Raw genomic sequence first — 23,091 nt, forward strand, 5'->3', positions numbered from 1 at the left:
TTATCATTGCTGATTGATTGACCTCTCAGCAAAAAAAAAATATTAGATAATGCAGAATTAATTAATGCCTTTTCTATGTTAATTTTACACATATTAAATATCTCTATATATTATATTTTAAAATAAAATATAGTCGTTATTAGCATTCAATTAGTTAAATTCTAGCCAACAAAGTCCCTGTCGATTATAATAAAGCCCATTGTATACCTGACCCATTTAGTCTCACCTGGACTGTCAGGAGTAGGCTACTGTTTCACTTCCTAGTCTTTTCTCATCACTGTCACCAGTTATTTTTCTAAAACATACATCTGATTATGTCATTCTCCTGTTTAAAAACAGCGATTCATTAAGTAGCTATTTATTGAACCCCTGTTAATGTACCAGGCATGTAATAAACACTGGGATACAATGAAGAATAAGATAGGCATAGGACTTTCTATTATGGTGATTACATTCTAAAGGTAACTTCCCATTTTCTCCTTGGTAATATCAACACTTTAGAAAAATATGTATGGCTTATTATAATCTAGATGGTACTAATCATTCCAGCTTTATCCCTCTCTATTCTTCTACCTTCCTCACCCCCGAGTAGGCTGTGCTCCAGTTGAGGCAATGGTTCTTTTTCCACTGCATGCACTTTTATGCTGGTGCTATTTCTTCTCCCTGGAATGTCTTTCTTTCCCTTCTCTGACTTAAAAAAAAAATCTTACCTCTCTTTTAAAATTGAGCTCCCATGTCAAACTTTCAACTTCTTTATTAAGCCTTTCTTGACTAGTTTACCTACCTCAACATAGCAATTATTGAATTGGAAGTTCCTTCATCTAACTCTTCTCTTTCTTGCTCTTCAAAACTGGAGATTGTTCTTAAGTACTAAATTTAAAGATTTACAAGAAAAGTAAAAGCAGTAGTGGAGGATGAAGTATTGTAAAATCCATTAGCAAACTGAATACAGAACTATAATTCACCTAGGGTTATTATTTGAGGATTGGTTATTCTCAATCAGTTAATAAACTCTGAGTGATATGTAGGAGTATTAGAGTCCCAGCCTCCAAGGAATTTGCAATATAGTGGGGGAAGATACAGTTTTTTACATGAAACTGTAGTGAGTGATCCAAAAAAGTAGATAATGGAGTGCTATTTTTGAGGCATAGACTAAACCCAGTTTACAGATCTTACAACCAAAGTCATTTCATGAGACTATTTGACTTGGCTCTTAACTCCAAGCAAGAAGATAATGATCCCATTTTACAGATAGGGTAAGTAAGGCCCAAAAAGGTTATGTAGCTTGCTCAAAGTCACATAACCAAAGAGTAGCAAGAGAGACCAGAATCCAAGATTTTTCCTTTCCCATGTAGAACTCTCTGTCCTATACTACCAGGCAATTCATCAATAAATCTTGTTAGTTCTACCTTCAAAATATATCCAGATTCCAAAAATTCCTAACTATTTCCACTACTACCATCAAAACTCAAAATGATTTTCATTTCTTCCCCAGACTATTTCAGTAGCTTCCTAACTGATCTCCTTGCTCCCACCTGTAGCTATTTTCAACAAGCAACTAAAATGATCCTATCATTCCTCTGCTAAAAATCCTTCAATGTTTCTTTATCTAACTTAAAATAAGAACCAAAGCCCTTACGTTGGCCTGTAAGGCCCTACAATAACTGGCTTCCTGAACTTATCTCTTGCTACCACTCTCCTGCCCCGAGCCCAATTACACTCCCACCTGTTTGCTGTTCCTTAAACATGACAGTCATGCTCCCATCTTTGCCCTTTGCATTTGCTTTTCCCCTTTACTGAGAATACTCTTCCTCCAGAAATCTGCATGACAGTCTTCTTTCTTATAGAACTCTGCTCTAATGTCACTTAATCAAAGTGGCCTTTCTTTGTCACCTTTTGTAAAGGAGTGATCTCCTCCAGCCCAATACTCATACCCGCTTCATCCTGCTTTATTTTTGTGTTCATAGCATTTATACCCAATTTGACATATTTACTAGTTTATTTTTATTTTTTCTCCCCCTTCTAGAATATAAGTTCCATGAGAGCAGAGACATGTCAATCTTATTTACTGCTGTGTTCCTAGTACCTAGAATGATATCTGGTACATTAGGAGGTGCTCAATAGTGAATTGTTGAATGAGAGATATAAAGGAATATTGATAAAGACTGAAGGCCTATCAGACTGGTTTTCATTATGCCCAGAATATATCTTGTGTTTTTGGTCCTTGGACTGTCTAACATTCACACCTCTGCCATTGAATCTGTTCATCTTTTGTGACTAATATTAAATATCATTTCCTCTATAACTTTTAAGTATTCTAAGAAACATTAATTTCATAGCATGTTAACAGTTGGTCCTTGTATTAATCAGTGTTCTCCAGAGAAACAGAACTAATAAGATGTATATTATGTATACATATTATATATACATATTATATATATATATATGATTTATTATAAGGAATTGGCGCATGCAATTTGGGAGACCGGCAAGTCCAAATCTGCAGTGTGGGCCAGCAGGCTCAAGACCCAGAAGAGCTGATGGTGTAGATGAAGTCCAAAGGAGTCTCATAAACCGCCTCTTGCTCTCTCTTGCTAGGGGAGGCCAGTCTTTTGTTCTATTCAAGCCTTCAGTTGATTGGTTTAGGCCCATCCATCTTGTGGATGGTAACCTGCTTACTTAAAGTTTACCAATTTAAATGTTAATCTCATCCAAAATACTCTCCAAGTTGACTCATAAAATTAACCATGACAGTCTCTGTTGAAAAATGACCCCATTATTAAATAAAGTCATCAAATCTTGAATTAATTAATGTTTGTTCACTGTGTTTTTTTCAGAGTCTAATATGTACCATCAATTTCCAAGGTGTGCACCCTTTGGGACTAGTGTTCTATGCACATACTTTGGAAAAATGCTAGACCAAAAGGTCATTAAGATTCTTTCCATTTCTAAAAGGTCAAAATTCTGACTTGCCCAAGGCCATGTGGCTGCATAATGAGTTGCATGACCTTGAACCAACGATTTTACCTCCCTGGGTCTCAGTTTCCGATTTTGTAAACGAGAAGGTCTTTAGGACCACGTAGTCCCTTCCAATTCTAAAGTAAGAAAACTACTTAGCATGACTGGAAAAAGGAAGACAAATCCCAGGCATTTGTGCAATTCTGTATTCAAACTGTCATCAAATTTAGACAATAAACTTTGCAATGAGAAGCACTCCAGGATCAGCTCTCTCTTGTTCATTAACACATGACCATTCTTTTCCCCTCATGTGTACTTCAGTTTGATTTGCCCCACCAGCCGCACTTTTTCTCTTCATTCAGACAAACAAACCAGCCTAGTAGCCAAGAATGAAATTAGTGGCAGGCAGAACAGCTTAGTTTTAATGATGCCGCAACCAAATTTTAATTGAACAAAGACTCACAACTTTCCCATTCTTAGCCCATTAATGCATCACAAGTACTCAGTGAAGTTGGCCACACCTAGCTCCCAGGGAGGAAAATGCTAACGTGCTGGCATCTATTGTCAGCTCTTCTTTCTATCTCTAGAAACGGACTGATTTCTCTGTAAAATTTCAATTTCAATTTAGCATAAGTTTTGTTTATCTTTTAAATTTTTTTTGCATGTAGATTAGTTCAGAGGAGACTCTTTACTGACTCTTTTCCTGAGGTGAGAGGGTGATTTCAAAAGAACCATCCACAGGACCCTCCTACTGTCTTGTTTTATAAAAAATCAAAAAAGAATTTTATGAAAACACTCATGCACTCATATCATAATTAATAAGTGCTAATGTTTTGCTTATGATATTTTATATAAAAGAAAACATCATTGATATAAAATTGAAGTCTACCTGTTACTCCAACTAGTACCTAGTCCCATTACTTTCCAGAGATAACCACTTACATAACTTTAGATTGTATACATCCAGTCTATACTTACTTTTATATTTTTACTAAAGCCACAAAAATCTATAAACCATTATATTGCTTTGTATGCTTTAAACATTTAAATAAATTACATAATAGAAAATTATATAAAATTATATATAGTGATAACACTCTCATATTCTGCAAATCACTTTCTTTACTCAATATATTTTTAAGACCTATATATATAGTTACATATAAATTTATTTTATTTCTCTGCTATATAGTATAATGAAAAACATTTCCAATTGTAGGATTATAGTATTCCTTTTTTTAGAGTTTTAAAGGGCTTTTTTTAAGTCTAATTTCACCTGGAAAATATTTTATTTATAGATGTGATTAAAATTTATTTCATAATTTTATTAATATAATTCCTGCACATTTGCATAGATTTATTCCCAAGGATATTATATTGGTTTGCTACCATTGTAAATGTCTTTGTTTTAACACATTTTCTAATTAGTTGTTTTGGTATTTGGGAACACTATAGATTTTATACATTCCTCTTTTAAGTAACTACCATGATAAATTTTCTCACCAGTTCTCAAATTTTTCTATAGTTTCTTTAGCTATAGATCATCATATTGCTTACAAATAATGATAAATTTGTTTCTTCCTAAAAGTTGCATGCTTTCAAATTTTTTAAAAATTTTTTGAACTAGTCAGGACCTTCAATGCAGTGTTAAATGCTAAGGATGATGGAAGACATCTTCCTTCGTTCTTGACTTCAATAGGAATGACTTAATTTTCACCATAAAGTTTGATGTTTTCTCTGGGTTATTGAGAAATAGCTTTTATCACGTTAAGATCTTCTTATTCTTCCTGGCCTATTAAAGAGTTATTTTATTTATTTATTTTTAAGTAAAGTGTCAGTTTTTATCCAACTTCTTTTCTGTATCTATCAAGATGATCGTGTGCTTTTTCTCCTTTACTGTTAAGATTAAGATATCTGTTAGGATATATTGTTAAGATAATGTTAAGATTACATGGGTAGAGTTTTTTATTTTGAATGATCCTTCCATTTATGGGATAAACCTTATCTAGACTGGAGTATTTTTTAAAACATTGCTAGATTCTATTTGCTAATATTTTAAGATTTTTGTTTCCATATTTGTGAGATGATTCTATAATTTTGTTTTCTCGTGCTTTTCTTTACTGCCTTTAGATTCAGGGCTCTACTATCATCCTAAAATGATTTGAATAGTTTTCCTTCTTTGTCTCTTCTTTGCAACAGTGCATTTAATGTAGATATTATTTGTTAAACTTGTTTATAAAGAGTTTCTGGTCTGGTAATGAAGGAGTACTTAGTATTGGATTGACTCCCAAAAACAACTCTAAAAGCTGATCAGGTGATAAAATAACCTTTCTAAGGCACAGGAGTATAACTAACATAGGGAGACTTGAGAGGCTAGGATCCTTGAAAGAAGGGAAATTTCATGAAATGAATCCCATATCACCATCATCCCTAGATTTTTTTCCTAAGGACATTTTCCAGATTTTAGCTTAGGTGAATAGAGTGTAAGCAGAAATAGCATTCTTATTAGACTGGGGAGACAGAGTCAGAATTTGGGGCTGCCAAAGTAGCTGGATATTAAAGGATAAAATCCCAGAGTAAAGCGAAGCACAGAGACGGAGCCCAAAACTATGAATATAAATTTCCCATAAATCACTGGCCAACTCCTCAGCTGCACGTAAAAGTGGCAAGAACCCTAGAAACCAAGCAGAAAACAGTAGCTGAGAGGCTAAAGTGCAGCACAAAGATTTCAGCCACCACATGGTGATAGAGATTAGAACTCAAGTCCTGCTAATATGTAGGGGCTTCAATAAACTCCCCTGGTTTTCAGCTGAGAGTCTGCAAGGCTCATATCCTGGGAGTAATGACCATGCTCTAGAAGTAAGGACAGTGTCTTAGGAGTAAGAGCAAATTTGAAATAGACTAAACCTACCAAAGCCTTAAATCAAGCTTCAGTAGAATCAAGGTGATCTATTGGTATTCTGTATTCTTTCCAAAAGAAAACATAACTGTCTTTGGAGAGTGGCAAATCATCCACAGGCTTTAAAATATTTCATTCAGAAATCTTACCATTTGTGACCACATGGGTAGACCTGGAAGGTATTATGCTAAGTGAAAGACAAATACCATATGATCTCACTTACATGTGGAATCTAAAGAACAAAATAAACAAACAAACAAAATGGAAACAGATTCATAGATGCAGGGAACAAGTTGATGGTTGCCAGATGGGAGGGGGGTTGAAGGGCAGGTTGAAAAGGTGAAGGGATTAGGAAGTACAGATTGGTAGTTATGAAATCGTCATGGGGATATGGAATGGAGCATGGGGAATATAGTCAATAATATGGTAGTGGCTATGTGTGGTGCCGGGTGGGTGCTGGACTCGTTGGAAGGATAACTTCTTAAATTATATGAATGTCTGGCCACTGTACTGTATACCTGAAACTAATATAACATTATGTTGAGTGTCAGTTATAATTGAAAAATCAAAAGAGGGGAGAAAAAATGTGAAAATGAGTGATTGGTTCAAATTTCCAGGTATAAAACAAATAGGTCATGGAAATGTGGTGTACAGCATAGGGAATATAGTTAATAATATTGTAATACTGTTGTATGGTGTCACATGGTTGCTGGACATGATCACTTCTTTAGGTATATAAATGTAGAAATAGCTATGATGTACACTTAAAACTAATATAATATTGTATTTTAGCAATATTTTAATAAAAATATTTTTGAAAATATTTTATTCACAATGTTCAAATCCACTTGAAAATTATGAAGCATGCTTAAAAAAATAATAGAACTAAGTGGCCAGAAGCTAAGAGAGGAGAAACACATACATCAAACATGTGTACATAAGCACACTCAGGTGGTTCTGGCAATGGAATTATGAGACAAGGAACTTTAAGTATCTCTGATCAATATGTTCAGGAAAATACAGGAAAATGTAAATAAAACATGAAAAGATAGATAATTTTAGCAGAGAATTGGAATCTTATTTTATAAAAATTAAATGGACAGTGTAGAAGTAAAAAGTATTTGAGATTAAGAATTCTCTGGATATATTTAACAACAGACAGGATATAGCAAAAAATAACATTAATTGACTAATGGAGGTTAATAGGAAATATCCAAAATGATGCACAGGAAAAAAAAGGTGAAAGATGAGTACATGGAACACGTGATATACAGTCAGCTTTTACTATACTTAGAATTGGAGTACCAGAAGAGAGGAGGGAATACAACAGAAGCAACTTTTGAAGCAAAAATGACTAGGAAAGTGCCACAAATTTAAGAAGCTCATATCCTCATAAAGTTAAACCTAGAATTACCACATGACTCAGCAATTCCACTCCTAGTTATATACCCCAAAGAACTGAAAACAAGTATTCTTTGAATTGTAAAGGGGTATTATTAAAAACAAATACTTGTACATAAATGTTCATAACAGCACTGTTGGCAATAGCTAAATGGTAGAAGCTGTCCAAGTATGCATGAATGAATGAACGTATAAACAAAATGCAGTCTATCTATATGATGAAATAAGTACTGGTACATGACAAAACATGGATGATCTTCAAAGACAGTCTGCTAAATGAAAGAAGCCAGTCACAAAGGACCACATATTATATCACTTAATTTATATGGAATTCCAGAATAGATAAATCCATAGGGACAGAAAGAAAATTATTAGTTTCTAAGATCTAGGAAAGGGGTGAATGGGGAGTGACTGCTTAACGGGTATGGGGTTTCATTTTGAGGCAAAAATGTTTTAGAACTAGATAGCAATGATGGTTGCACAGCATTGTGGATGCACTAAATGCCACTGAATTGTAAACTTCAAAATGGTTCCTTTTATGTTATGTAATTTTGCCTCAGCTGAAAAACATTTAGAGAGAAAGCTCAGCAAATTACAATAAGGATACATATGAAGAAAACCACACCTAGATAAATCATAGTCATACTGTGAGAAAACAAAATTAGCAGTTGAAAAATAGCATTTTATTGTCCCTTAACTTCCACAGTTTATGTTGATAAGCCAAATATAAGTAATGTGGTCACTCCTTTGAGAGTCAGTCTTTTTTTCTCTGGCTGCTTCTAAGATATTTACTTGATCTGTACCTCACACCATAAACAAAAAATGTTAATTCAAGACAGATCACAGGCCCAAAAGTGAAAGGTAAAACCAAAAAGCTTGAAGTAAGCAAATATTTCTTAAATAGGACATAAAAATCACTAACCCTGAAAAAGAGATGATTAATTGGACTTTGTTTCCATTAACAATATATGTTCATTAGGTTAAAAAAAAACACACACAAAACATACAAAGTGGAAAGGCAAGTCGCAAACTGAAAAAGGACGTTGGCCTTATGTAAACAACAAAAGGTTTGCATCCAGAATACGTAAAATATTCCTGGTGGTCAGTAAGAAAAAAGGGAATTTGGCCTTAAGAAGGACAAAAGACGTGACCAGGCGCCTCACAAAGTGCCCTGTTTCACATATGGAGCAGCCCTCTGACATTTGTGATATATATTGTAGTCCTCAGTTTCCACCTCTGAGACCTATGATTGATCCAGTTTCTCTTGATGCTATGCGGTTCTGATTTTGAATCCCTATTTATTTCTATGATTTGGAGTTTTCCCTTTATTTCAAGTTTAGCCAGTATTTTTTATTTTATTTGCGCAGCATTTCTACATGTTTAAGGTTGGAGGGGCAATTCTTAAGTCAGTCATGTGTGTTTACTTAAGTCTCAATTCCGTTTTTATGAAGTCCGTTTAAATTAGAGTATGTGATATGGCCCTGGATTGTTTTGGGATTCATGACTTTATGTTACTATAAATCATTACGGGCACAGTAGTTAGAAGTGTTCACAGAAAAGGAAGCTATATAGACTAGAGAGAGTAAAATAGAGGGATCTGGAGGTTTAAATAACTCTTGGAAACCAATGTTGGAAGACCAAGTGTACTTCTAGCATCTTCTTTTCCCGTTGACTTTATTTTGAGCACTTGCTCTTTATCACTAGGGACCTGCTGGGTTTTTGTTTGTTTTGTATAAGCAAAGGATCTAATAACTTACAGTGATCCAGTGATTCTCAAAATTTGGATCTACTCACAAATTATATCACCTGCAATGCGGATTAAAAATGTAGATTCAAGGACTACACCCTGGGCTAAGGAATATATATATTTAACAAACTGTCAATGATGGCGATTCATATATGCAGATATGAAATCATTAAAAATAGGTAGGTACATGTGTGTTACCCCTACCATGGCAGCTGTATATCAGCTGTGGGAAATCTGGCAGATAATGCGTAATTCAAGAGGATAACTTGTACATTCGAGCTGTAGAGAATTTTAATTGTTTTAGGTGACAAGGACTAGCAACCTATGGCCTGCAGGCCACATCCAGCCCATTGTGAGCTTTTGTATGGCCAGCAAACCTTACGAAATGTTATTCACGTTTGTAAATGGTTGAATACAGTCAAAAGAATAATACTTTGTCATGTGAAAACTCTACAAAATTCAAATTTCAGTTTCCATAAATAAAGTTTATTGGAACACAGCTAGGTTTATCAATTTATGAATTATCCGTGGCTTCTTTTGCATTGCAATAGCAGAGTTAGGAAGTTGCAGCAGAGACCAGATATCCCCAAAGGCCTAATTGACTTATTATCTGTATCATTACAGAAAAGTTTGCAGACCCCTGGACAAGGCTGTAGGCCTTTACTGTGCAGGTCTGTCAGTTTCCCCAAGGCTGCCTCCATTTCTTTATCTTGCCTCCACATACACACACTCTGACTGAATGTCTCACAGTGAAGCTGTGGACTGTCTTCTTCACTGTGAAAGAAGAAAGCAAAACTGCCCTATTTTCCTTCAGAAAGATCCTTTAAGTTTACCTGTGAAGTATTCTATGACCTTTGGGAAAATACATTCTGGAAATATCAGGTAACTCTGATTATATTAATTCAATCCTTACCAAATTCTGGTGCCACTTAGGAGAGCTAATTCTAGCCTTATGAAGACATAAAAATGTCTAAAAATTTTTAGAAAGGGAAATCTATTTATAACAAGTTAAAAGTTAATAGATTCATGGTTCGACCTCACACTATACTGTATCAAATAAAGCATTTTATCTGACAAAGAAAATAGTGTTTTTAAACTCTGTAAGAAAATATGACTTCCTGAAGTTTTCCCGAATATTTGAAAAGATGAAAGATGTATTTTGGAGAAAAGAAAAGAATATAGGAAATAAGACTAAGGGGTTTTACTTTACTTTATGTATCCAGAGGGCTAAATTTATAGTTTGTGAATTATTGAGTGCCTTTTTTTCAGTTTCTCTCAACCTTCCTTCTGGCCACTTTTTTTATCCAATAGCAAAAATGATAAAAATAAATGAGGAAGTAAGAGTGGAAAATAGGGTTAGAAGAACAAGAAAGCAGTGGGAAAGATTAACACTCTAAAATGCATATCAGCTGGTTTTATATCTCCTGTTAGAGATGGGCTACAAATGCTTCCAAGTAGCTAAATCAAAGTGGAAAATAAAATCTGGTTTACATAAATCAAAAACAAAACTGATTTTTTTTTCATGAGAAACATTGTTTTCATGAAACTAAACCTTGAGATAAATTTTTCATATGGGTCCTCATAAAAAGTCTACCATATATGATGACATAGATGCTGTTTTACATGCACACATACACATGTGTGTGTAATATACACTTTTTGCCTACCCTATCTTTCAAAGGCACAGATGCAAAATCTATATTAAGGAACAGCCATGGCATAGGGACTGAGGCAGTGCAAAATAGCAGTAATTTCTCAATGTCGTATATAAATGAGGGTGTGGAAAATCAACTGAAATAGAAAACTTACATGAGATCTTTGAGCAAGTCATTTTATTTTGTTTTCCTCACATGTTGGATATATTCTTATGTGCATCTGTTAGATATGCAAATTCATTAATGCCAACTGAAATATAGGATTCTTGTATGTGTTGAGGGGACACCCAATGTATTATTTGACTCTGTGTCAAAGAGGAGACCTTGAGCCTTGGAGCCTTAGATCTGGAACGTGCCTTAGAAATCATTTTGGTCAAAAAATGGCAAATATGTGGCACATGTGCCTTCATTCCTTACTCTACCATGGCAGACATTACTATCTGATCACATTAATATACTAATTGACAAAGTAAAGTGGAGATAAGGCTACTTTTCAACACAACCCTTAATGCAAGTACTGCCAAAAGATCAGTGCTGGCATGAACAATAAGAATGCTTTTAGTGGATTTCTGGTTTTAGCCCCAATATATAAAGAGCTTGGAAGGTGTTACTCTAATTTATTCAATAAGAAAAAGCTGAACAGTTTGAAAATGAACAACTTTTCTTGGACTCATCAGAGAATTACAATTGCAGGGCAAAACAAAACCCTGAAATCTGGAAAGACAGGTGGATCCAGAGTCACCACCAACATTTGCTTACTTGGAACAGAAAATACTGAAGCCATAAATTGGTAGGAAAATTTAAGTGATAATTTTGATGAAGTGCTAGAGACTTATCATGGACCAGTTTGAGAGGGAGAAACTCCTGGATGCTTTAGTCTTAGCTCTCCTACTCCCTACTTTTGTGGAATTCAAAAAAATTCCCTCGTAGCTCTGGCCAGGGGAATATAAGAGTAATCATTGTGAACTATAACCAGAGCATTTTCTATAACAGTGGCGAGCTCTCCAAGGGAAAAAGTCATAACCAGAGCCTTATCCCGTTTGGGAAAAGGCATTCCTTTCACTCTAACCCCTCTAGCTTTCCCGTCTCACCTAAGAGGGAAAAGCTATATCACTGGAAAGAAATTGTGATGTTTATAGCCCAAAGATACAGACCCACTAAAGACTGAAATTGAATCATAGTTAGGGAACCACCACACCAACAGAGTGCTAATGTACTAACAATGAATTACAGCTGAAACAGCTGAAAGACACAGCCTCTCTCTGAGAAGGAGTAATTAGGGAAGCCTAAAGTCAAGAGGTAACACATAAACAAGTGCATGAGAAGAATTTGAAGCCTCTGGTACCTACAACTACAGCAAACAATACATAGCCCAACTCCTAGTCCACATCTTCACACTAAGGGTCTGCTTATCTGTTTCTATTACCTAATTCATCATGTTGGCTTTCAATAAAAAATTAAAAGGTATACCAAAAGACAAGTAAAAATATAGTCTGAACAGAGCAAGCATCTGATCTAAATTCAGGTACGATACAGATATTGTAATTATTAGATGGGGATTTAAAAATAACTATGATTAATATGTTAAAGGCTCTAATTGAAAACAAAAATAGATGGATAGTGTAAGCAGAGAAATGGAAATGCTACAAAATGATCAAAAGCAAATACTAGAAATCAGAAACACTATAACTGATGAAGAATGCCTTTGAAGCTCTCATCAGTAGACTGGACACATCTAAGGAATTAGTGAGCTTGAGAAATTTTTCAAACTGAAATGAAGAATGAAAAAAACAGAACATCCAAGAACCATGGGATAGTTTTAAAGTGTGTGACATACACGTAATTGGAATACTTGAAGGAGAAGAAAGAGAACAGAGGAGAATAATGAAGTAATAATGGCATGAAGTAATTCAAATATTGAAGTAATAATGGTTGAAAACTTTACAAAATTAATGACAGACACAAAACTATAGATCCAGGAAGCTCATAAATACCAAGTAGGATAAATATCAAGAAAACCAAACCTAAGAATATTCTGTTCAAGCTACAGAAAATCGAAGAAAAAGAGAAACCCTTGAAAGAAGCCAAGGGTAAGCAAACTTTACCTATATAGGACAAGAATGTGAAGTACAGTCATGTACCACCTCATGATAAGGAGACATTCTGAGACATGCATCATGAGGTGATTTCATCATTGTGCAAACATCATAGGTTGTACTTACACAAACCTTAATGGTATAGCCTACTGCACACCTAGGCTCTATGGAATAGCCTGTTGCTCCTAGGCTACAAGCCTGTACAAAATGTTACTGTACAAAACAACATGAGATTAAATCAAGCACAGGAAAAAGTGAGGCTATCAAGAGACTTGGTAAACACAAGATGTGTGAGGCTGCAGCCAGAGTAACATGGCATACTGTCACATACTGTTTTACAGCAAATTCTTTTTTATAAGTAGAAAGAGTACACTCTAAAACAACAATTAAAAGTATAATATAGTAAATACATAAACCAGTAATATAGTAATTTATTATTAAGTATTATGTACTGTACATTGTATGTGCTATACATTTATAAGACTAGCAGCACAGTAGGTTTGATTATACCAGCATCACCAAAAACATGCGAGTAATGTATTGCTCTATGGCGTTTCAGCTTGCTGAGATGTCACTAGGTGGTAGGAATTTTTCAGTTCCATTATAATCTTAGGGGATCACTGTCGTATATGCATTTTATTGACTGAAATGTCATTATATGGAGCATTTTTTATATTTGCTCTTACTTTTGCACTTCTCCGGGGAACCAAGAAGTATCTCCTGAGGTTACTCAGAGGGGCAGATTTTTTTTCAGATATCTGCCTCATTTTGGAACTTGGATACACTAAATGGTAAGGGGTTAGGGACAGGTTGCTCTCAGGAAGCATTGCTCAGTAAACATTTATGGTAATTGCCTGAAGAGCTATCAGATAAAAGGGGCTTGATTCTACAAGTTTCTGGGAGTTCATTGTGATTTATTTTGTCATTCTAAAGAAATGTTTACTTTTGTACCTAATTTTGTGTTTTATACTTTGGATTTTTTTCTTAAAGAGGGTCCCCCAAGTTAATTTTCAGCCCCAAAACACATGGATTTACTCCTGCCTGCACAGTGGTAGCCATCATCTGCTACCACTCTGAAAATTCCCAGAGGTGCCCTCCTTAGAGCCCACTCCGATGGCCGGAGCTGCAGATGGCTTTTTCACCCCTCTCCTTCCCTGCTTCCTGTAGCACTCTCCTCAGCACTGCTAGGATCAAGGAAGGGCTAGCTGTCTGAGCCTCTGTCAAGACACAGTGTCTCTCCACAGACACTGGATTCATGGGGAGAATGACCTGGGCTCAGGACCCAAAGGGATGTGCAAGGAATTAGGAGAAAGAAAAGATTAAAAAAAAAAAAAAATAGGGCCCTTAGGACAGCATTCGAGTCTCAGGGCCTCGCTTTTGACTCATTGTGGGTTATATTATACAGGCAGTCATGATTTCATTAAATGTATCATTTTGAGCACTCATTAAGTGCCTGTGGGATTGTCCACAATCCTGACCTTTACTTGTACCATTTTTCAATGATAACACTTTTTCAAAGTACCTACTCTTTGAAATTTCTAAACTCTTTAGCCAGCTGGATGACTCCTGTATGGATTTATAGGAACTGGTTTAAGAAAGCCAAAAAAACATCCATAGTCTGTAGGATTTTTTTTTATTTGTAACAGCATTATTTATTTCATCCAGGCTCTACTTGCCCAAAGTTTTTTTGAACACTAGATAAGATGATTGACCCATTACAAAGAAGATCAAGAATAATGTAGCCTCAGAAAGAAAACCTAAAGGCAAGTGGGAAGAAGAATGTGCTTAGCAGGAGCCCAGAGTGAGGACCTTTGGAGGAGGGGCAAATATAATTTATAAAGCTTTAGAGAGATCCATGTCAGCCTCTCCCATGTTTAGCTTTGAGGTGTCAGAATAGATTTTATAGGTCAACAGGGTTGTTCTAATGATTATCCAAGCTTCTCCCCCTTCTGTGGGGAAGGCTCCAGTTTTATGGAATTACCTGCCCAGTCAGCGGGCTGGGTGTTAGAATTCTGAGCAGACTGCCCCTCCTCCCTAAAAGCAGTAGGCGGCAAAATAGGTCCGGAAATTCCTGAGCATTGGGAAGCCAGTGCTAATGCAATTACCTGAAATAAAAGAAGAGGTCAGATAATAAGGGGCAAAGGTTTTTCCTTTTAAAGTAAAGAGCCAGGTAAACAAAACCAGCTGCCTCTGGAGCCAACAAACTCTTCTCATTAAATGTTTTAAGAGGCTAATGGGCATAAGTGGCTAATTGTAGTACAATGCCGAATACTGAATCTAAAGACCGGGAGAAGGGGGAAGGGTGATCAGGGTTAAAACCTGGCTGGCAGAGACAGAAAGGGGAAGAGAACTGCCCCTGGCAGAGAATCCCTATAGACATTATGGAATTAAAGTACGAGTAAAATGATTCGACCCTGGTGTCTCTAATGTTTCCATCGGTATTTTTGTGAGATGGGCTTGGAAGTCTCAACTGGGATAGTTTTAAATTTACATGCTAGTAAAACAGAATCTAGAATGTTTTTAAAATAACTAATTATGGAAAACTTTATGTGTATTTACTATGAAAAATTCTGAACGGGTATACAGCAAAATGTTAATGGGTCTCGCTACGTGTTGGGCTTATCAGTGATTTTTTGTTTTCAAATTTTAATTTTGTCTATGTCCATTTTTTAATTTGCCTATAATGAGTCTTATTTCTTTTATAATAAACAAATGAAAAACTTTAAAATGAAAGATATTAAACTGGAAGTAAAATTGAAACTAAGGAGAGCAGGAGAATTGGCGAATGAATTACTAAGTGGTTCCATTTAGTTTGTATGCTCTGCCATCTTTGCCATCTTCCCAAATGTGTAGTTGATATGACTTACCAGTCTACAGGCCAGCAGAAGGAGTGATGGCTGCTGGTAATGAGCCAGACTGGCTGTTTGTCCACACAGAAAGGTATCAACCTCGCTGCTATTGTAATAGTTCCCAGAAAGGTTATTTCTACACAGCCTTTCTTGGCTTCAGCTTTTAGTTGAACAACTCAGCCACTTGTGTGATCCTAAGAGATGGTGAAATTTCAGTAAAGCTTGGAAGAGGACTACAATTTACCTAAAAATATCAGTCTTTGTGTTTCTAGAACCAATCATTCTACCAGGGTTAATATGGAAGATATTAAAGCACCTCTAATTGATAGATTTCCTTCCTCTTTTCCCTCTTCCTTTCTTTCACTCAATCCTTCCTTTCTTCTCTGATTTATTTAGTCTTCGGATACCTTTTTAGCCATTACTAAAGTAGTCAACTCTTGCGGCAATACTGTTTGATAGCTAAGAATGGTCTTTATCATCCCAGTGAGAAAGATAGAGAAGAGCAGAGAGAGTTCCCCCCAGGTCACTGGACAGTCAGTTGGAATCCAGTCCTACTTCCTTTTACTTAGTCGTAGTGAGAAATCTCCATCTTCATCATTTTTAACAATTAATTCTTACCAAATGGTTATCACAGGCTACTCCACCTTCTTCATGTCCAAATCTAAATGATAGACTGGGCTCTTTACCATCAAAGAACCAAAGCTCTGTAAAAGGCAGGAATTTTAAAAATAATCACAGATAGTAGACACTTAATGTTTCCTTAGAAGCTTCACACTTATGAAGGGTAAGTGCAGCAAGCTAGCTGTTCAAGGGTACCCAAGAAAAAGGCATAGGTATTTATCAGACTCATACCTATGGTTAAATTATCCCCTTTCTTAAAAGTGATACTAAATTCTGGGAGACCATATTTCCACAGTACAATATAAATGTGGGTTTTGTTTGTTCATATTTCCACAGTACAATATAAATGTGGGTTTAATGTTGTAAATAAAAGTTGCTATTTCCACAGTACAATATAAATCTGGGTTTAATGTTGTAAATAAAAGTTGCTGAAACTTCTCAGTATAATATGGAGATTCCTCTGACATCCAAATATGAATTTGACTCAGACTGAGGTTATTAAAAAGATCATGATAGGCTGGTGAAGGAAGGGACTCTTAGCTGGGCCAAAGGTAGAGGCAATGCCCAGGGCCATATGTGTGGAACATTTTAGAAGGTGTCTGACATCTCCGTTAACTTCTCTTATTCTCTTGGAGAGCTCATCTATAGCCATGGCTTACTTCATTACTTACGAAGAAGATACCCAGGTCAATATTTTGTCTCAACTTTTTTTGTACCTCCTCCTCATGTCTCCAGCTACCCGTTACATATTTCCTCTTTGACATTCTCTGCATCTTTGATATTCCAAGCGGAATCATTCATCTCTTCGACAAACCCAAAACCTAGTCTGACTGGCCTACGTGTCCTTGGCACCAGTGTTCTCCGAGACGTTCTCATAAGCTCATGGTCATAATTGTTTCCCTTCCTCTCTCCCTTACACTCTACAGAAGCTTTATTTTATTAGTTCTTCCTTCACAGGCTCTCACTTTTACTTCTTTTCATGACCTCCTTTACTTAGACTCAGATCCCTTCTTGCCTGCGCTATTGAGATAAGATAACCTTGTCACTCAGGTTTCCTGCCTGGAGCTCTCCTCTCCCCTGCTCCACTCTAATTCACAGCCTACAAGAGTAGCCTGAGACCGACTGAGAGTGATTGAATCCAGCTTGTTAGGTTAAAAGCAAACCAAGAATAGGCTCTAAAAATCTTATACCAAAATTTTTACTGAAATTTCTCCTCTACATGTCATATGAAGAAGGAATTGGACTATTTCTGGGTCTAAGAAAACAGCTGTTGAATGGACAATAAGAGGGAACAAATTTTAAACCTATGTTAGAAGAGCCTTTCATGAATTTGATCTATAATGCAGTGGAACAGTACTAATTATCTGTCCTAGATAATCACTTCTCAGAGATGTTGTAGCAAGTTTACACGATTGAGATCACGTGACCATTAAGGTCTTTTGAAGCTCCACATTTTTGTAACATAATCACATCCCTCTCTATCCCTCCCTTAGCCTCCCACCTACTGGGAATCCAGAGTCTGTTCTTGGTGCTCCATACCTCCCTAATTCCAAATCCTACTGTGGATGAATATGCTGTCCTTCTCCATGCAGATGCTACCCTCTTCACCCCATCACATAGCTTTTCAGTTGCTGCCACCTTGGGCCCTTGAGTAACCTGGAGGGTAGATGTGGTTATTGAATGCCTTTCACGGGTCAACTTCTTTACCCAGCCTTTTTTCAGATTTAATTGGTATAGTAGCCCTGTGAAAATACTATTGTTTCTTTTAAAATCAATTTTAAAGAAAAAGAAACTCAATATCATATAAGTAATAAGTGACAAAGCTGAGATTGAACCAAGATTTTCTAACTCCAATTTCTTTGTACTTGAGAAAAAAGACAAAAGGAAGGAAGGGAGGAGTGAAGGGCCTCTCAAATTTGGGCCATGGATTATATGGGATAGGGAGAGTGTTCACAGGAATCCTACATATTGAAAAGAGTACAGCTGACATTTTTATCTCAGTAAGTTTTAAACTATATGTGTTATCAGCAAAACGTATACATTCTGATGTTTAAAATAGTTACTGGGAGCTAACAAAAAGAAAAGAGAAAACTGTAATACATTTCATTAAAACATAAACAGTAATTACAGTTCATTTTTATCCTATGCCTAGTTATCATGTATTATAGTAACATGTATGCATGTCCTTCAGTGTGTTAGATTAACATTGTATGAATTATTTTAAATTTTAACACTACTATGTTTTAATGTGCCTGGCTTTCATGTACTATGCTATCTAATCACAACTTTTTAAAAAAATCGGAGATGCTAATAGTGAAGTACTAGTAGGAAGAGGTTGTGAGGTAATGGACATGGGCACGAGAGCACTGTGTATTGCACATAATAAATGTTTATTGGATCATACCAGGAATGAGGTAAAAGGCCACATCATTGTTTTGTTTTATTCCCTAATATAAAAAACCACAAAAATTTTCAAAAGCATGTACCCTTTGATAAAATTCCACATTTAGAATTCTGTGTTCACATAAATTTAATTAATTAGTCTCCTATTGTTTATGACCTCATCTTTGTGAGCTGAAAATTAGAAAAATTAGAAAAAAAACAACAACTAAGAGTCGCTGAGTGCCGGACACTTTAGATTTATGTGCTTCATCTTCAATTAATCCTGAGAAGTAGGTATGTTACCTCTCTTTTGAGAATAAGAAAAGAGGCTGATAGAGGCCAATAACTTGTGCAAGATCACATAAGTGGTAAATACTTGATTTGAAATTTGAACTCAGATGTCTCTGGCTCCAAAACCCATACTCTTTCCAACATATCAGTGCTGGATTCTGTGGACATGTCTGAAGTGGTGAGGAGGCCAAAGGGAAGGCTGAATGGGAGAAGTTCATCTCCCACCCTCACTTTAACCACAGTACCTGATTTACAATTAGAAAAAGAAGTTTAACCAGTCTACTACATCATATTTGTATGGGAATTTAACATTAAAAAAGAATTCTCATATAGTTCTGTAATATGTATTGAGAGGTTGATGTGTTATTAAAAATGAAATAATCTAGCATTAGCTATTAGCCAAGGGGACCTTAGTGGATTGGAAAAGGGAGTTATAAGCATTGATTTAAATTAAATTGATTTAATTTGGCATTTTGCAAAGGTAGAGGTGGGGAGGTTTGAGATAATGAAGTTCAGCTAACCCTGGGCCAATCTCAACTTAGTCTTCAGAGTGAGGCTTCACAAAGAGAGTCCCCAAGAGTTGGATGGACCTGTTTTAGTCTACCTGTTCACAGCATAGTATCAGCACAACTCGATTTTTCGTTTAAACTTCCTAACAAAACCAGACACCCTCACACCCATGAGTGCCAAACTTGTTACTATTTTAGGAGAGGGCTCCTGGACTTTACTCTGTCTGACTTATTTATTTGTTTGTTTATTCGTTCATTCATCCATTCATTTACTTCAGATGTGGTAGAAGATCGACTACAAGATATTTTGCCCAGAGAGGCAAGAGGCAAGCTAGAGATGAAACCTTTGAGACCCACTCACTGCACTAAATCAGATTTTTGTGGTTGGGGTTTGTTTTCTTATTTAAAGGTGTGGAAACCTATCAAAATATTTGAGTATTCTTTCAAACTTCTCGCATATCTTTATTACTTTAAGTTATGAGTGGAGGTGGTATGGAATAGGTGTTAAATTACTTTCCCTAGGGTGGGGAAAGTAAGCTTTTCCCCATTACTCAATTTGTTTTACAGATTCCTGTCAATTCCTATTGAGCAGGCAATGTAGTTTCATGTGACAAAGGTTGAAAAAAAATCACACTATTAGCCCATAAATGGAGAAGGAAATGAAAAAAATAAAAATTATATTATTTCTTTGAAATGTACCCAGGGTCGCACATTTTAGGATATAAGAGCCCACATGAACCCTGGGCTATTTCCTCAAGCAACAGAGACCTCTGACTAGAGAAGTGTATGTAGTCTCCTGCTCGAGATTTTATCTGATTCTTATTTTATTTTTATTCCAGTTGCTACATTGATGGCCGGGTGGTCAAGGTGATGGACTTCTTGAAAACTCGCCTGTTAGACACACTCTCTGACCAGATTAGGAAAATTCAGAAAGTGAGTAAAAGTCTCCTGGGAAGAAGAGGGGTCAGTTTGGGGGAAAGGCAAGGAAAAGGTCACAGGGTCCCAGCTGGGTGTCAGCACTGTGGAAATCAGGGTAGAAAAATAGTACAGTCCTGATTCGCATGATATAGAGCTCCCTCTCACAGTTGGTGATTATTTATTGTTTTTCAAATTGAGAAAGGTTTGAATGTGCCCTATCAAGGTTTAAAACTTATCTATTTTAATAACAAATATTTTGTAATAGTTTGCTACTGAATTATGAGTTTCTTAAGGATAAGTTTATTTCATTATTTTCTTTTTGCAGGAGTTGTTTTGGGTTAGTTTAAGAAGAGAATGATTATATTCATTCAGTGAAATTCTGGTCTAGGGCATTGGCAATTCTGAGCCATACACCATATCTGTATGTCTTAGAATTAGCTGAGACATCTTACTTTTGTAAGGATGTGAGGAAAGCTATATTATATTAAGCAATTGCATGTAGATCCTCTTAGCAAACACCTTTGGTCAATAGTTCTCAAACTTAAGTACAAACAAAATCACCAGAGCTTTCTTGTAAAACTTCTAATCTCACTTCTGATGTTCTGATATAGTATTTCTGGAGTGGATCTCAGACATCTCTATTTTTAATAGTTATTTGCAGAAAATTTACAGAAAAATAGCAACAAGTAGGTCTCCATTAATATGGGATGAATAAATAAGTGAATGGACAAATTAATGAATGGCTCATTTAAAATTAGCTATGTAATAAAATCCTATTTGGAACAATCATAGAAAAGCACTTTTGATTGCTAAAGTGGAAGTCTGTACCCTGTTTTGCATGCGTATCGACATCACACTCAGATTACAAATATCTCTTTGAGTCCTCTTATTCTCAAAGGGTTTTAGAGGCTGAGAAGCTTTAGGCCTTCTGGACTTTTGCACCCATGTTTGATCCCTCTGGGGATTAGATGCATTGGCCAGCACCCTTATCTGTCACTGCCTTTTACTAGGCAAGGCCTAGGGGAACTGTATGACTTGAAATATCTCTTCCAGTGTCTGTTTGACATTCATTTAGTTTTTAACATTTAAGTATTTAATGTTCACTGAGCACTAAGCAAGTACCAGGCAAAGAGCCAGGTGCTAGGATACAAAATGGAATAAGATATGATCTCTACCCTGGAGGAACTCACAGTTTTAAGGTTTAATACTTTGAGCAGGTTGAGAAACATATTACCTAATGTAGTAGAATGTCAACCTATTGAACACTACAGTTTTCTAAGCATATTATGCTAACCCGATATTAGATATTGCTCTCTTTTTCTTTCTTTCTTTCTTTCTTTCTTTCTTGATATTAGATATTGCTCTCTAAAAGTAAGTAAAGGTGGGAGGGAATTTCTTTCTTTCTTTCTTTCTCTTTCTTTCTTTCTTTCTTTCTTTCTTTCTTTCTTTCTTTCTTTCTTTCTTTCTTTCTTTCTTTCTTTTTCTTTCTTTCTTTCTCTCTCTCTGTCTCTCTCTCCTTCCTTCCTTCCTTCCTTCCTTCCTTCCTTCCTTCCTTTCTTTCTTTCTTTCTTTCTTTCTTTCTTCCTTTCTTTCAGTAGATATGTATTGAGTACTTAATGTGTTTCAGCAGTATTCCAAGTGTTTTTATACAACACTGTACAAAATAGATGAGTCCTATATTTTTTACCTTTCTGGTTTTGAGTTTAATGACACGATCAAAGGGTTGTTGGAAGTAAGATGATTCAGTGACGTCATGGCACTGAGAGTGAAGGTTCTAACTCTGCTCCTGTAATTATTTAAATAGAACAAAAAGCTTTAAATCAGAACTAAGACAAAGGTGTTGGGAATTAGGTTCTCCCCTTTCTCTCCACTACCAATCACCCTCCACCAATGCATACTCCTTAATCACAGAATGTTCAAACACTAAAATAAGTAAGCTAAGCTTACCTCCTGATTTGTGCAGGTAGGACCAAAGAAACTAAAGGAAGAGGGCCCAAACCCTGTGCACAGTTGAGATTCAGACATTTAAAAACATGTCTGATAGACTTGGATGGGGAGGGCAAAGTGTGATTTCAGGGAGAAACAGTGGAGACTCTAAGAGAAATAACCTACATGCAGAAGGCACCTGGCAGAGGATGGCTAGAATTAGCAGTAAGGCCTGTAGTCACCTTTTGGCTATTGCAAATAGAACATGCCCCGAGGTCCCCTCAGGTCTCGGTTACTGTTCTGGTTATGTCTTGTGCAACAAATTACCCCAAAACTTAGTGGCTTAAAACAACCATTTATTATGCCCATGGATTCTGTGGGTCAGGAATTCCCACAGGGAACTGTGAAATAGATATCACTCCATGATGTCTGAAGCTTCTACTGGAAGACTCAAAGGTTGGCATGACTCAAAGGCTGGTGACTAGAATCATCAGAAGGCTTGTTGACTCATGCGTCTGGCAGTTAGTTGATGTCAGCTATCGACTAGCACCTTTGTGGGACCGGTAACTGAAATACCTACATATAAACTCTTCATGTAGCCTGGGCTTTCTCCCAAGGTTCTAAAGTCAGGTGCCCAAGAGAGAGCCGGGTGGAAACTATATCACTTTCTCTAACCTACCCACAGAAGTCACAGGGCATCACTTTAGTCATAGTCTATTCAATGAGACAGTCACCAAGACCAATAAAGATTTGAGGGGAAAGAAAATAAACTTCTTTTGATGGGAGGGTGGCAAGATTCTGAAAGAATGTATAGGATCAGAAATACTTTTGCAGTTATT

General features: G+C 36.1%; 1 protein-coding gene across 3 annotated transcripts in view; it reads left to right on the forward strand.

Moving 5' to 3' along the window:
• Nucleotides 1-23,091, forward strand: part of HPSE2 (heparanase 2 (inactive)) — a 538,231-nt gene that overhangs the window by 377,483 nt on the left and 137,657 nt on the right. For all 3 annotated transcript variants that reach the window (XM_006925894.1, XM_006925895.1, XM_006925896.1), the window contains one exon: nt 20,248-20,341. In XM_006925894.1, coding sequence (XP_006925956.1) covers nt 20,248-20,341 — 94 coding nt within the window. The remainder of the gene's footprint in view (nt 1-20,247; nt 20,342-23,091) is intronic.

Source organism: Pteropus alecto, unplaced genomic scaffold (genome assembly GCF_000325575.1).
Source record: "Pteropus alecto unplaced genomic scaffold, ASM32557v1 scaffold88, whole genome shotgun sequence".
In the NCBI taxonomy this organism is placed as follows: domain Eukaryota; kingdom Metazoa; phylum Chordata; class Mammalia; order Chiroptera; family Pteropodidae; genus Pteropus; species Pteropus alecto.